The sequence below is a fragment of the Vidua chalybeata genome, unplaced genomic scaffold, assembly GCF_026979565.1.
Source record: "Vidua chalybeata isolate OUT-0048 unplaced genomic scaffold, bVidCha1 merged haplotype W_reject_29, whole genome shotgun sequence".
Classification (NCBI taxonomy): Eukaryota; Metazoa; Chordata; class Aves; order Passeriformes; family Viduidae; genus Vidua; species Vidua chalybeata.
Genome location: NW_026530352.1, coordinates 142001 through 158283, shown reverse-complemented (window position 1 = coordinate 158283; position 16283 = coordinate 142001). Strand labels below are relative to the sequence as shown.

At 46.9% G+C, this 16283-nt stretch overlaps 1 protein-coding gene across 1 annotated transcript; it reads left to right on the top strand.

The window, feature by feature from the left end:
- Positions 1 to 9821: 9821 nt before the first annotated feature.
- On the top strand, positions 9822 to 15926 carry LOC128783207 (NADH dehydrogenase [ubiquinone] 1 alpha subcomplex subunit 10, mitochondrial-like; the record flags this gene model as incomplete). The annotated part of the gene is made up of 5 exons (XM_053933840.1): positions 9822 to 9957; positions 10041 to 10127; positions 11081 to 11202; positions 12670 to 12749; positions 15812 to 15926. Coding segments are annotated over 5 exons (525 nt in total), but the record flags the coding sequence as incomplete, so codon positions are not given.
- Between the last annotated feature and the right edge of the window lie 357 nt (positions 15927 to 16283).

Genomic DNA, 16283 nt, shown 5'->3' with positions numbered 1-16283 from the left:
GCCGAGCCGTGGGGGCTTTTAGGCACTCGGCACGAAGCTCGGATAGCTGGTACATCTGAGGGTCCACCAGAAGAACGGGAGGGACACTCGGGTTGCTGAAATCCTGCTCGTTTATTGAAGGGTCGCAGAAGGGGCAAACAGGGAGACAACGAAGCAGAAGGGAGGCAGATTCCGAGAGCCCCGAAGGGCGGGGTGAGGATTCTTTTACTGCGTAGGGGTAGGAGGGTTTAGCATTCGAGGGTACAATCGGGATGTGATAAACTGTGGAAACTTGTTTGTTCATCAAAGGAATTGGAATATTAAAGGAGGAAAAATAAAAGTATGAGGGACTAGCTTGCTTGTTAGGAGATAGAGGAAGCATCTGTGAAGTTGGGAAACAGCAACTTGTGGGTTTTACTAAAAAAAGGACAATAAAGAAGCAACTGCTACAAACCGCAAGGCTATAGGCATATTGCAAGGCTATAGACATATTGCAAAACGCAAGACCGCAAGTATGATTAATCACCATTTAGGGAGCTTTTCTTAGCTTCTCTTGCAGACACAGGCTAAGGATGTTGGGGGATGGCCGGAGCTGATTATGAAATCAGCGACCACCAGGCAACGGCCACCGGACTAGACAACGTAGGAGTGCTCCGGGTACGCCCATCACTGTCCGGAACCGATTGTGAAACCAACGATCACCTGCCTCGACATAACGCAGACACGATGCAGAGGGATGCTCAAGCTACGCCCACTGCTATGGCAAGAGACGCGAATGAAGAAACCTCCAAGAAACTATAAAAGAGACTGAATAAGGGGGGTGGGGTGTGGGGCACTGCAGTGTGGGACACTGCAGGAGGGGCGGTTAGGAGACCCCTACCCACCCAGCGCTGTTTTGCTTGCTACTGCTTGCTGTAATTAATAAAATTCCAATTGACCTTAAAAAGGCTGAATCAAATTATTCGCCTCAATTTATCACAATTTGGTGCCGTGACTCGGATAAAGGAAACCCGGGACGGAGGCCCCACTAGCGTGAGGCGCCCCACCGCCTTTTTGCGGTGGACCTAAGGGGGGGCTTCCTCCTTGGGCCTTTACCGACGAACCTAAAACTCAGTAGCAAGCAAAGTTACCCCCGTTAATCTTTGTGCACGAAGAACCGCGGAAGAGTGAACACGCAGGAAGCGTAAGTAGCCCCCGGTGGGTGGTGGGCCTCCTTTTTCCAGGGTTGATTCAAACCTGCTGGATTGAGGGATTAATATTCCAAGAGCATCCAGGGTTGATTCAAACCTGCTGGATTGAGGGATTAATATTCCAAGAGCATCCAGGGTTGATTCAAACCTGCTGGATTGAGGGATTAATATTCCAAGAGCATCCAGGGTTGATTCAAACCTGCTGGATTGAGGGATTAATATTCCAAGAGCATCCAGGGTTGATTCAAACCTGCTGGATTGAGGGATTAATATTCTAAGAGCATCCAGGGTTGATTCAAACCTGCTGGATTGAGGGACTAATGTTCCAAGAGCATCCAGGGTTGGGGGACGTAGGAGGGGGGGAGCTGCACCCCCCTCGGCGTCGAGTTACCCTCGGTGGGGAGGCTCCTGGGTTAGGAGGAGAGCAAGCGGGCCTAACCCAGACGCGGAGGTGGACTGCGTCAAAGTTCCTGGGGCGGGGGATCCCCGGAGAAACTTCCCCAAGTTTCGGCTTACTAATTTAGTATAAGTGTATGTGCTCGGTGGGCCCCGTACAAGCGGGCTCCGGAATGCGTGTGCGTGTGAAAAAGACGGTGGGCCCCGTACAAGCGGGCTCCGGAGTGCATGTGAAAGGGACAAAGCCTCGACCCCGGAAACGGGGTCTTTAAGAGTCGTTTAGGGGTGTGTAGTCCCGGGGTGATTGAGGTGAATAAGAAGACACACAGGGCGAAGCCCCGGTGGAGAAACGGAGGCGCCGGAAAGACGTGAGTAGTCCGGTCTGCTCGGTCGCTCGGTCAGGGGTGGGAGTCCTGGAGTGTAGCAAATGCGAATGTGTGTGTGAGAGGGGAACTGGCAGCTCAGATTCCCCAAGTGAGTGTGGACCCCATAGTAGGGCGTTTCCCATATCCGGCGACGGAGTAGGCCACGAATTGGGGGAAGCGACTGTCGTATTGTTTGTGTTGAGTGTGAGAAGGCACTCTAGAAGATGGGTCAGAGAAAAAAGTAAATCTGCTGAACCCATGGGTGGGAGAATCTCGGTAAAACTTCCACTAGGCTTAACGGTAAAGTATTGGGATGCCTTTCCTTCTAGAAAAGGAAAAGATAGGGTTAAAATGATCCATTATTGTATGAAAATTTGGGGGGAGTAAATGGATAGGGGGAGACCCGTGTTTGGGTCGTTTGAGGATTGGATCTGTCAAGCTCTAAATATATATATATATTAACTCCAAAGAGCCCTTTAACCAAGAGGAGAGCGAATATGCAGCTCTTTGGATAGTGGGAGAGATTGAAGAAAGCTTTCCAGTTGTATTCAGGGGTGGACCCCAATACCCCAGAGGGTGAGACACTTTTGAAGGTGCATTTTGTGGTCGATTCTTGGGTGGACATTCGGAAGAAGTTGGAGAGGTTGGAGGGATGGCAGGCGAGAGGATTGGATGAGTTGTTGTGAGAGGCTCAAAAGGTGTGTGTTGGGAGAGAGGATGAGAGTTTTAAAAAGCAGTCTGGAATCGTGTTAGCAGCAGTGGGGGGGGACAGCGGAGTCCCCGGGGTGGGGGGAACTGGAGGTCAGTCCAGAGGTCGGACTGACGTCCAGCGAAGATGGTTTGAAGGGAAGTCGAGACTTGGTTTGAAGGGAAGTCGAGAGGTGGAGAGAGCATTGTCTGTTTCTATTGTGGGAAGAAGGGACACATGAGGAGAGAGTGTCGGCAGAAGATTGCTGATGAGGAACAGTTCAAAGAAGATTAAGGGGGTCGGGGGCTCTATCTACTGGGGACAAGAGAAAGAACAGAGCCCCTGGTAAAATTAAAAACAAGAATATGAGTTCCTTGTGAACTCAGGGGCGGAGAGATCAACCGTCCAGACCCTTCCCCAAGGGTGTAAGGTTTCACCTGAAATAATACAGGTGATTGGGGCCAAAGGGGAACCCTTTGGAGTACCTGTAATTAAGGATGTACTCTTAGAAAGTGATTCTAAATTAGGAATTGGGTCATTTTTACTAGTTCCAGAAGCAGATTATAATCTATTAGGGAGAGATTTGATGGTCGAGTTGGGGATAGGGATAGAGGCAAAAAAGGGAGAACTAACAGTGAAACTATATCCTCTCCAGGCTGAAGACGAGAAAAAGATTAACCCAGAAGTTTGGTATACCCCCGACAGTGTGGGGAAATTAAATGTTGAACCCTTTGAGGTAACTATCAGGAACCCAGAAATCCCTGTCAGGATTCGGCAATATCCCATACCCAAAGAGGGGAGGGAAGGACTAAAAACAGAAATAAAGAGACTTTTGGAAAAGGGACTTTTAGAACCCTGCATGTCCCCTTTCAATACCCCCATTCTGCCGGTAAAGAAACCGAATGGCAGTTACAGATTGGTGCATGACTTGCGGGAAATCAATAAAAGAACAGTTGAGAGATTCCCGGTCGTAGCCAATCCACATACTATTTTAAGCCAACTTGGCCCAGAAAACCAGTGGTATAGTGTAATAGATCTTAAAGATGCTTTTTGGGCCTGTCCCCTTAAGGAAACTTCTAGAGATTATTTTGCTTTTGAATGGGAAGACCCATAGAAAACAACAATTGAGGTGGACAGTCCTTCCCCAGGGGTTTACAGAATCCCCAAATTTGTTTGGGCAAGCTCTGGAACAAATATTGGCAGAATATTCACAGGGGGAGGGGATTGTGCTTCTACAATACGTAGATGATTTATTAATTGCAGGGAAAGAAGAAGAAAAAGTAAGGGAAGAAACTATAAAACTCCTAAATTATTTAAGCCTTAAGGGACTCAAAGTTTCAAAGTGGAAATTACAATTCGTGGAAGAGGAAGTTAAGTACCTCGGACACTGGCTGACTCAGGGGACTAAGAAATTGGATACTGATAGAGTCCAAGGAATACTTTCCCTGGAAGCTCCAAAAACTAAAAGGCAGGTTCAACAGTTACTGGGACTTTTTGGGTATTGCAGACAATGGATTGAAAATTTTAGTGGGAAAGTTAAATTTCTGTATGAAAAATTAACAACAGATGGGCTATTAAAGTGGAGCTCTGAGGATGAGACCCGGTTAAAATCATTGAAAACTGAATTGGTCAATGCCCCGGTTCTCAGCCTCCCGGATCTAAAAAGACCATTCTTTTTATTCATTAATGTCAATGAAGGGGTGGCATACGGGGTGTTAGCCCAGGAATGGGCTGGCGGAAAGAAACCAGTGGCATATCTTTCAAAGCTTCTCGACCCTGTTAGTCGAGGGTGGCCTGCCTGTTTGCAATCGATAGTGGCTGCTGCCCTTTTGGTAGAAGAAGCAGGAAAGATAACTTTTGGGAGTGAACTGAAGGTTCTATCTCCTCATAACATCCGTGGCGTACTACAACAAAAAGCGGATAAATGGATAACAGATGCCAGCCTCCTAAAGTATGAAGGCATCCTAATTTCTTCTCCTAGGTTAAGTATTGAAACCACAAGCTTACAAAATCCAGCCCAGTTTCTATATGGGGAACCAGTTGTGGGACTAACTCATGATTGTCTTTTGCAAATAGAGGAACAAACAAAAATAAGACCAGACCTCAAAGAGGAGGAATTAGAAGAAGGATATCGATATTATGTAGATGGATCCTCTCGGGTCCTTGAAGGGAAAAGGAAATCTGGCTATGCTATTGTGGATGGGAAGATTCTTAAGAAAATAGAATCTGGTCCTCTTAGTCCCAGCTGGTCAGCACAAGCATGTGAATTGTATGCAGTGCTCAGAGCTTTAGAACTGCTAAGAGGAAAGGCTGGGACCATTTCTACTGATTCAAAATATGCTTATGGGGTGGTTCATACATTTGGTAAAATCTGGGAAGAAAGGGGACTCATCAATTCACAGGGAAAGGGGTTGATACATGGGGAATTAATTCGGAAAGTGCTCCAGGCCTTGAGAGGTCCGGAAAGAATAGCTATTGTTCATGTAAAAGGACATCAAGTGGGGATGGGAAACTCAGTACAGGGAAATAACTTAGCCGACCAGGAGGCGAAAAAGGCAGCTCTAATGAGTTTAAAACCATATAAGGGGGGGGTCGCACAAAGGGAAAATTGCTCCACTTGTGGAGCTGACTTAGAGGAAGAACCATGTTGGGCTTGTTGGGATGCATATGGAATTGATTCGATACAGTGTGCCTGTGATAACCCCCAAAAGGAACATTGATGGTGCCACGGACTCATTAATCATGAGTGTGCCTGTGAAGACCCCCAAGAGAAACATTGCCGGTTCCATGGACCCATTAACCATGTGTTAGCCTTCACGGTACAGGAAAAACAAAAAACTAAACCAAATGGGGGTGAAGGAAAAAGAGGGAGGCAAGTGGATACTACCGGACAGGCGGGAGGTACTCCCAAAAGGAATGGCAATGAGGCTCCTGCAAGCAATCCATGAGAAAACCCACTGGGGAACTCAAGCCCTGGTTGACCAATTTGCAATTAAATATATGTGTATAGGGGTCTATAATCTTGCAAAACAGGTAACCCAACAATGTTTAACCTGTCAAAGAATAAATAAACAACAATTAAGAGAAATACCAATGGGCAGAAGGGAACTGGTACAACGACCCTTTTCACATATACAAATAGATTTTACAGAATTACCAAAAGTGGGGAGGTATAAATATTTATTGGTACTGGTAGACCACTTAACCCATTACATGGAAGCTTATCCTACGGCCCGAGCTACTTCGAACACTGTGGTAAAAGTATTATTAGAGCAAATTATCCCCCGGTATGGATTAATTGAGTGTTTAGACTCAGACCGGGGACCCCATTTCACCTCTAAAGTTGCAAAAGATGTCCTGACAGATTTGGGAACTCAATGGAAATATCACACCCCATAGCATCCACAGAGCTCGGGAGGGTGGAAAGGATGAATGGAGAAAAAAAACAAAAAAAAAACAAAAAAAAAACCACACACACAAAAAAAAAAAAAAAAAACAAAAACCAAAAAAAAAACACCAAAAAAAAAACCTCACAAAGTTAATGCTGGAAACAAAAATGTCATTGAACATTCGAACTCAACCCCAAACTAATGTGGGAATCTCTCCATTTGAAATGTTATTTAGAATGCCCAAAGATCACCCCTGCCTAAAAGATTCTCATATTAAATTTTACATCACCCAAATTATGAGCAGAAGGCAGGACTTGAGGAAGAAAGAAGTGTTGGCACAGAGACCACCAATCCGTAAGATAAAACCAGGAGATCAAGTATCACAGAAACGGCAGTCAAGACGGCCGAAAAGGGGTGGACTCACGCCAGCCGAGTGAAAGGCCCGGTTGCCACAAATAACCAGTGGAGAGTGACTAGCCAGCCTGGGAACTTGCAAGTGACTCTTAAGAAAAACTAATGAACTCTGTGGACATCATCCAAATCAACCATAAGGGGAAGCAAAGGGATACAATTACAAACTAGCTAAAGACTATATAGTGATTTGTAACAAGGAAGGTTGTGGAGATTGTTATCCTTTTGTGTGCTTTATATGTAAAATTTGCCAAGAACGGTGGTGGGTCCATTGCCAGAGGGGAAGACCACCAATTGGGGTTTGTACTGAGTGCTATAAAACTCAGCGAAAACTAACTGAAACTGTGCCAAGGATAGGAGAACTGGAAAATCGGTGGGTCAGTTTTGGATCTGAGTGGTGGGAACTATTTACCAAGGGAGTATACCCTGAGTATTTTTGTTTTCATACTAACGAGCCCACTCCATTTGCTGCTCAGATAATAAAAGGGTGTTGTCGAAAGGAACTGAAGGGGATTCCTTGCAACCCACTTCTGGCCAAAGATAAGAACTGGGAACAGTACAAGGCTAGGCAGGAGCGGAAAAGGGGACGCTCAGGCGAGTACTGCTGCTGCCGAGAAGATGGTTTACCTCGCGGCTCGAAGCACCCGAGTCGGCGAGCGAGGCAGAGAGGAAAAGGCCAAGCCCCCTCTAAGTGGAACAATGCTGAAATGCTCCAACTATTGCCAGCCGAGTACTAGGATCCCTCAAAGGACCAGTCTAAGTGCCTCCGAAACACCAAGGGAGCAGCAAGCCAAAAAGGGGAAAACAGGATATTACAAAACAAAATCAAGGCTAGGACTCCACCCTTATTGGCGAATTATAAGTTTTCTATTGCTCTGTCCTAGTGGTGTTTCTAGTCAGGACAATGCTAAACACTTTACTTCTAGCCTATGAAACAGCAAAGCGATTTGATGAACGAAATGGTAAAAGAGAAAATGGGGGATTGTGATAAACTGTGGTAACTTGTTTGTTCATCAAAGGAATTGGAATATTAAAGGAGGAAAAATAAAATTAAAGTATGAGGGACTAGCTTGCTTGTTAGGAGATAGGGGAAGCATCTGTGAAGTTGGGAAACAGCAACTTGTGGGTTTTACTAAAAAAAGGACAATAAAGAAGCAACTGCTACAAACCGCAAGGCTATAGGCATATTGCAAGGCTATAGACATATTGCAAAACGCAAGACCGCAAGTATGATTAATCACCATTTAGGGAGCTTTTCTTAGCTTCTCTTGCAGACACAGGCTAAGGATGTTGGGGGATGGCCGGAGCTGATTATGAAATCAGCGACCACCAGGCAACGGCCACCGGACTAGACAACGTAGGAGTGCTCCGGGTACGCCCATCACTGTCCGGAACCGATTGTGAAACCAACGATCACCTGCCTCGACACAACACAGACACGATGCAGAGGGATGCTCAAGCTACGCCCACCGCTATCACAAGAGACGCGAATGAAGAAACCTCCAAGAAACTATAAAAGAGACTGAATAAAGGGGGTGGGGTGTGGGGCACTGCAGTGTGGGACACTGCAGGAGGGGCGGTTAGGAGACCCCTACCCACCCAGCGCTGTTTTGCTTGCTACTGCTTGCTGTAATTAATAAAATTCTAATTGACCTTCAAAAGGCTGAATCAAATTATTCGCCTCAATTTATCACAGGGAGAAGGCTAAAGGGAGGGGAAATATAACATTAACCAGTGGGGAAAAGGGAAAGGAGTGTTCTTGGTGGAAGAACCAAAGGGAAAACGTGGAACAGAGAAGATTCTAGGCTAAGGGGCAGACTTGAACAATAACTGACAGGACAGGGGAGGGTACAATTCTCTTACAAAAGGGGCTGGAGAACTCATACAACTGCTGTTTCCCATGGCAACCCTAGACTGCCTTCCCCAACCCCTCCTCCTACACCAGTGACAGCTTTTCACACTGAAGGCAAGTGCTATTGTATAACAAACACTTAACTCTTAGCCCAGCCGGGCTCGCTGGCTACTTTTGCAAGCTTTTTACCAACTAGCGATGCTTGTAAGCGGTGCTTGTAACTCCTAGCTTGTACCACGCTCCCACTAGCTGCGCTATCAGCTAGCGGCGTTCAAAGCAGCTCCTCAAAACGCGGCTTGTGCCCGCGCGCCCGCTGCGCTATCAGCTGGGCTGCGCCTAAAGCACCTTTGCAAGCCCCGACTTAAGCCCCGCGCCGCGCTCCCCTCGCTCGCCAGGGACAGCCCGTGCCACGCATGCGCACCACCCGCTGTATCAGGTAGAGTGCGCACTACCCGCACTATCAGGTAGTGTGGCTGAGAGCTGCCCTGCGCATGCGCACTACCCGTTCTGCCTTCTGATTGCCATGAGAAAGAATCCCTTCCTCCACTGCAGTTCCGGCTTAGAACAGGACACAGTGCAGGTGCAACCACTGAACCGTCATGCTAGCTGTTCCGAACAAGGCCTGGCAAGAACTTGGCAAGGAGTTGGCAAGGACTTGGCAAAGACCTGACGTGGACCCAGCACGGGACAGCCTGATGCGCGGCCTGCTTCTAATCTCCATTCTTAAGCCAAATGAACTTTTGAGGTGACTCCCGGGGTCCTTCATTGAAGACCCCTCATCTGCCTCGTTACCAGTGTGACAAACAAAGAATGAGAACCCTCCTCCCAAGGACTGAGACTGAGACCCCTGCTATAGGGAGGAGGGGAAATTGGTGGTCTGACCACTAATGACATGACCTGTTTCCCTTCAGTGATTCAAATGGACTTCTTCTTCATTGGATTCGTCTTGCTTTGGTGGTTTCTGTGGACTCACCTGTTCCCGCGTGGCGATTACAATGGACTTTCGTTGTTACACTTGCTCCCCCCTCTTTCCTCTGTGGACTATAACTGGAGCCCCGAGTCGACCAGAACTTCGGAGACTCCCCCGACACGACAGACGGAACCCCGTCGTCCGGACCACTGAGGATCTCGCCTGTGTTGGTAGCTATTCCCATACCCCTCTTCTCTCTCTCTCTCTCCTTTTATCTCCTTTCCGATCCCCAATATTGCATTTACTGTTTTGGCCCCTAATAAAGGTGCATTTGTTGTGATTAACTGATAGTCCCTTGTTGTTTGCCTTTTTGCACTTTTGGGATCGGTGAAAAGAACCATCACGACACCCTGCAAGAAGCGGATCGTGACATTAAAATTGGCGTCACGGACAGGATTTCTGTCTAGACAGAAGGGTTGCAGCTGAAAAGGCACCCAGACTGTCTTTGGAAATTCACAAAGGATCCACTAGTGCAAAAGGCGGGACACTTGTTTTGTTGTTGTTGTGTATCTGGTCTGGGAAGGAAGGGACAACTTGAAGCAACTAAGCAGAGCCTCCCAGGCAGATTATTGTCCTTTCACCCAGCCTTCTGTAGCCTGGAGAAGTTCTACGCGGACCCCGAGTCTCCCGACGGGCACTCGTACCGCCTGCAGTCCTGGATCTTCGGGAGCCGAGTCCTGCAGTACGCCGACGCCTTGGAGCACCTGCTCAGCACAGGTTGGGGAATCATGGAATGGTTTGGGCTGGAAGGGACCTTGCAGCTCCTTTTGTTCCAACCTGGAGCCTGCTCTCCCTTGCAGGTCAAGGCGTGGTGCTGGAGCGCTCTCCCTACAGTGACTTCGTGTTCCTGGATACCATGTTAAAGCAGGGATATGTCCACAAGAGATGTGAGTTCCTGCCAGCAAAAGGAAGCTGATTGGCCATAATCTCTCAGGAGTCTGGTAGTTAACTTTACTTTAAAAAAGAAACAAAACATTCCTGCTTGGAAGGAGGGATTCCTTTAAAGGTTCAGTGTTCATGTGTTGTATGTTGCTGGGTGGAGCTAGTCTGGTTTCAGTGGCAGCAAGGAGACAAAAGATAAAGGGCAGGAATTGAAATGCAAAGCGTTTCATTTGTAAGGAAAAACCCTTTTTCGCTGTGAAGAGAGTCAAACCCTGGAGCAAATCACCTGGGATCTCCCCCCTGGAGATACTTGGAACGCTGTGGGTGGAGTTCTCAGCAGAGTGCTTGAACCGGGTGATTTGGGGATGTTCCTGCCAACCTGAGTGATTTGGTTTGGGGTTATGGGTGCTGAGCTCCTGAGCTGTTGCTGCATGTTCTTAGCAAATCTGTTCTTTTGGCTGCTCCTGAGGTGGACATAACTGTTTTCTTGACTGCCTCCTGGTTTTGCTGTTGGATTTAAGAGGTGTATATATTTGTTTTTTGCCACCTGCTGTAAGTTACTGGATGGCTTTGAGAGCTGATAATGATGACCTGTGTCTGCATTGCTGAGGCAGCAAAGCCCAGCAATCCACAGTTTAATACAAAATCCCAGTTTGGATTGTACTGGAATCCTTAGGGAACAAAAATCTTGATTACAGCTACTGCTGCTTATTGTCTCTAAATGGTGGAGGAAAAGCTGAGATTCCTGTAAACCTGAGCCAGGAATAAAGTCCCTCTTTACTACAACTGGGTTTAGATTCTTAGATCTCAGTGCATGGAAGTTTTCTGGAGAAAGTTTTTCTGTAAACTTCCTGAATTCTGTTAGAGGAAAGGCATACCCTGAACTTGCTCTGTGAGCCCAGAAGAAGAGACTCCAAATACAGAGGTGGGGAATGCGATTTGTTTGTGTTTTACACAGGCCTTGATCACTACAAAGAGGTCAAGGAGATCAGCATTTCTGAGTTGCTGCCACCTCACTTGGTCATTTATGTAGATGTGCCTGTCCCAGAAGTGCAGAAGAGGATTAAAGAGAAAGGCAAGGTAATTTGATCTCTAATTATTGCCTAGTTCTCTCTTATCTTTATTATTACTTGTCTCTCACAATTGCTGCCTGCTAATGTCTGTTGTAATCACACCTTGTATGGAGTCCTGTGGGGTTTGCTGCTGAATGCTGCTTCTGAGGAGCTGCTTGTCCTTTGAGGTGTGAGATCTGTGTGGTGGTGGTGACTGTGTGGGTATTCTTGTATGCTTGCTTTAAAAAGGCAAAAAAAAAAAAAAAGGCAAAAATCAACTTTTTGTGTGACTGCATCAATATGCTGTCATTTGTGGAATGAGAAATTGTTTTAAGAGCAGGTGCATTTTTGTAGCTGCCACTTCAGGAGCTGTGGGCAGGTGATGTGCTGCTTGCAATGCACTTAGAGATGATCTATTTCTTATTCCTGAGTGCCAGGAGGCCAGCTGGGGTCCCTGGCTCCTGCTTCCCAGTTGACTGCTGCCTCAGCCCTGTGCTGGGGTTCATGTGTGAGTCACCTGGGATCAGCAGGTTCACTTAACTCCCTGAATTCCAGCAAATCACTGCTGGATGACTGCATTACTGAGCTAGTCTTGGCTCAGGAAAGCTGTAGGGTGCTTTTGGGGAATGACTAATGTAAGTAAGGTTTGTAATTTGGGGTTTATTTCCCCTCTTTCTTTGATACTTAGATGTGTACTTGTAACTGTTTGCAGATGTGTTACGAGGATTCAAGGATGTTTGTCTTGCCTTGTTGAAAGGCTATGGGAAATGCAGTTTAACTCTGGGAGACCTGATAGATTAAAAGAAGGCTTTGATTTATTAGAAAAAAGTTCTCAATTAAGAAGTTCTTCATGTACTGGGGGAACCTGTGAGTTCTTGGCCCTTCTGAGCATGAAAATCAGTGGCATTTTTGAAACCTTTGGACAGAAATTGCTGATGTAGCTTGTGACTTTTTGGGTGCTGAGCTCTGTAGGATTTATTTGGGGAACACACGGTAGATGAGAGAAATTCCTGGTGTTTTGTAAATGTAGCATTGAAAGTACACTGTGTGGAAAGCAAACTGGTTAACAGCAGGGATGATATCCATGAAATTTCTCAGGAGTTTGGAGTGGGTGTTTGCCCATGCACTTGTCTGAAACTGTGGAAATAGGTGCAAATTTGGCCTCCCTATAGAAAAGGTGGACTCAGACAGTCTTCTCCTGTTTTCTGACTGGCTATTACAGCTCCCTGGAACGTGTAGTTAGCAAGGATCAGTCGGTCCTTGGATAGCTGGGGGCTGCTCTAGATATTTTACGGCATGTAAGGAATTCCAAACACTCCAAATAAAACTCTTAATTCTTTGAAACTTTCACTCGTGTGCATGTGGTTCACTTGGATGTTTGACTGTTTATCCCAGAGTGAGCCCTTGGCAGGTGGTGGAGCAGACCTTGGAGTCTGTGCTGGTGGGAAAAGAAAGTAAGCTAATTCCACAGCTTTTTCTGTTTATTTGTTTGTAGCCATATGAGAAAAAGGTGTCTCCTTCCTATCTCCAGAGCATTGAGGATGCTTACAAGAAGACCTTCCTACCAGAGATCAGGTTAGCAAAGCAAAATGTTTTACCTCTTAGATCTTTGAGCAAAAATGTGTGCAAACCTTAAAATCTCTGCCAATATCAACAAATCATGTGAAAAAATCCTCCTTGTGCTGCAGGGTACAGTATTGTGGCCTCGTGAAGGGGTGCTGCACTCACAGCATAAGAACTGTGTGAGTGTAGTTACTTCTGCCATCCCAGAAGCCTGATGCCAGTGTTGCAAGATGAAAATGGGCTCAGGAATGGTGTGCAGAATGCCACAGCTATGGCTGTGTGTGTTTGCACAACCTGAGGAGAGAGTGATGCAATACAAGCTTTTCTCAGGCCTTTTTGGAAGGCTTTAGGGCTTTTCTCTCCTCAAGAAGTGCTTTCAGTTGTCCCAGAATCCCAGAATGGTTTGGGTTGGAGGGACCTTAAAGCTCATCCAGTACCACCCCCTGCCATGGGCAGAGACACCTTCCACTATCCCAGGTTGCTCCAAGCCCTCTAGGACCTGGCCTCTTCCCTGGACACTTCCAGGGATCCAGGGGCAGCCACAGCTGCTCTGGGCACCCTGTGCCAGGGCCTCAATGGTTCCTCCCTGGTTCCTTCCCAATATCCCCTCTAACCCTGCCCTCTGGCAGTTGGAAGCCATTCCCTGTGTCCTGTCTCTTGCTGGGCTCCCCTGGCTTCCTCTAGCTAGGAAGCAAAAACGTGTGCCCTGTAAACCTTGGATGAAACAGAGCTTGCCAGCTCTCCCAGCTCTTATAAAAGAGCTCTAGGAAAATTAAAATTGTCCTAAAAATCTAAAAGCAGAATTATGGTCCCTCATAATTCTGGAAGGGAAACTCTCAAAGGGTATCAGATGAATTAACTGTGTAAGTTCTGGTGCGTGCAGGATAGAAATCAGAGTAGATTCCCAGGTGTTTTGTAGCCTGCCTGTGTCCCCCTGGGGCTTGCTGCATCTCCCAAGGTGGATCAGTGTGGTGGCTCTGCCAGCTCCTGAAGCGGGTAACTCGATATTGAGCTTGTCACTCGTGCAGGCAGGGGTTGTTGGTGTCACATGTGGTCAGCGGCCTCCCCGTGTGTCCCCACAGCCAGCACGTGGCTCTTGGAAGGGAATGGGAAGCCTTGGGAATGTCATCTCCCTGAGAGCAAACTGCTGCAGTCACTGGTGGGGAGAAAGCTGCTGCTTGTTCTCTGGAGCAGATCAAGCCCCAGGTGCATCTTGTGGTGCTCAGTGAGGCTAAATCCTAAATCCTGCTGTGATTTCACCTCCTTGCCCTCTGTGCAAGGTCAGTGCCCCTGTTGGGCAAACCCCCTCTGCTCAGCATCCTGGCAGCGGATGGGCTCCCAGCAGCCTGTCACACTGATCTGTGTCTCTGTCCCCTGGCTGTGGGGGAGCTGGGAGTGTGTGAATCCAGCTCTGTGCACCTCAGGGTGGCTCCGATCTGGGGTAAATGCAGAAGCCACAGCTGCCTGAGCTGTTTGTTTGCTGTCAGTGGCGCAGAGGGCTGTGTTCATGCTACCTGTTACCTCTTAGTCTGCCTATTTTGATTCCCTGACTCCTGGTAATGCCCAAAATCTGGTCCAAACAGGCTAACAAGAGTTGCTATAGACTGCTGAGCAAACTCCTGCCTGCTTTCCACGTTGGCGTTTGTTTGCTTGTTCCTTGAAAAGCAGTTTGTTACTGGGCAAAACTCCTGTTATCTTGTGCTGTTTCACTGGAGCGGCCTGATGCTGCCTGAAGTGGTTTATAGTGGATTTTTGCCTTAAAACTGATGCTTTCTTTCTAGTTGACTTGTTACGAATGTCTTTAATGTTTTTATTGGTAGTGAGATTTGTGAGCTGGGTGCTGTGGCAGGTACTGCCTGGTGATTTGGAACAGTGTTTGGGTTCTGTTTGATTTTTCTCTTTTCCTGGAGCAGAGCCTTAAGATTGGTAATGTTCTCTTTCATATCCAGCACTGCTTCCACTGAGCAGCTGTTTTTTCTTAAGGAAAGCTCTGATAATCTGCAGAGTCACTGAGCAGCTGCTTTCTCTTAATGAAGCCCTGATAATCTGCAGAGTCAAATCAAGAGATGGGATGAAGTGATTTGATCGGTGTCCTTAATGCAGTTGCTGGTGTCAGGCTCTGTTGAAGGCTGACCTCTCCCTTGGGCTGATATTGAGGAGAATCTCTCATTCCAGGCGCCTGCCCCATGCCTGCAAGTGTCCAAGGCCAGGTCCTACAGCACCTGGAGCAACCTGGTGTAGTGGAAGGTGTCCCTGCCCATGGCAGGAGATGGAACAGGGTGAGCTTTAAGGTCCTGTCCCACCCAAACCATTCTGGGATTCTACCAATTTTTCTCCACACTCCTAAACTTTGTTGTGTGATGTTTGGTATAACGTCCACATTGAGCAGCTATTCCAGGACCTTCCAGCTTCTCCAGCTGGAAACAGCTATTGCTGAATGTGGCTGAACATGTGTGGTTTGAAAGGTTCGTGTAGGAGCTCCTGTTGTGGCTCTGCTCTGCAAGTGCCTTTTCTCTGAAGGCTGCTGGCTGATGAAAAAAAGCAATCTTCTAACCAGGAAACATTACCTTTTAAAAAAGTTTTTGCACTTACAGATCATGCTGCCTACACTTGTACTCATTCAGCTAGCTCAGCCTGAGCAAATAGTGACAAATGAATGCATTCTTGTCTTGAAATGACTCACAGCTAGTCATGCACTTGGAAAAAAGGAAAATCTACCACAGTTTTGGGTTAGACTGAAAATTTCACTTATTTTCAAGTAGATTGGGCAGTTGTAATAGGGGCAAGTATCCACACGAAGTAAATGAAAATAAAATCACATGTGTGGTTTAAAAAAAAATTTTCCAGCTGAAGTTACGTAGATATCCAGGCCATTTGCCCTTTAAAAGCAACTTTCCACCAGCCAAGAAGCAGCTGACAGGTGCAACAGGAATTCTAGGAGCAGTCTAAAAAATGGCAATGATTCTGGTTTGGTGTTTATGCCTTTTAACTTCATTTCTGTTCCTTTTGGAGCAGCAGGGGAGGATGGGTACAGCAGTTTTATCAGGGGAATTCAATTTCTGTGTTCTTTGCAGTGAGAGCAGTGAAGTTCTGCAGTACACAGCGACTGCAGCTGAGGATGTGGAGAAGGTAAGTTTTGCTTTTCTGGGAGTAAGTTTAATCGATTTCCCTTAGTTCAGTGAACTTTCCCCCTCAAGGAGGGTTATTAGCAGGGTAAGAGAAGCCTTTTGCTTCACCATTGTTAACTGTCCTGTCTAGCTGCTATTCCCTGAGGGAAAGAGCACCAAGGTTTTTGAGACTCTGAACAGGTTTTGGGCCCATTTTGGTTCTAGGGATAGATGTCTGTTAATAACAGTAATATGATGTTAACTGGATAATAATAATAATCCTACGTGGAAGCTTGGCAAGTGTCCTGGTTCAGGGCAAGTCTGGGGAAAGAATTCCCCTCCCCCCCCACAAAAGGGTTCCTTTAGGAAAGCAGAGTCAATTGGCCCCTCCCCCCAGCCGGTTCGGGAGAAAATACCTCTGGAGGAAAAAAGTGGAAAA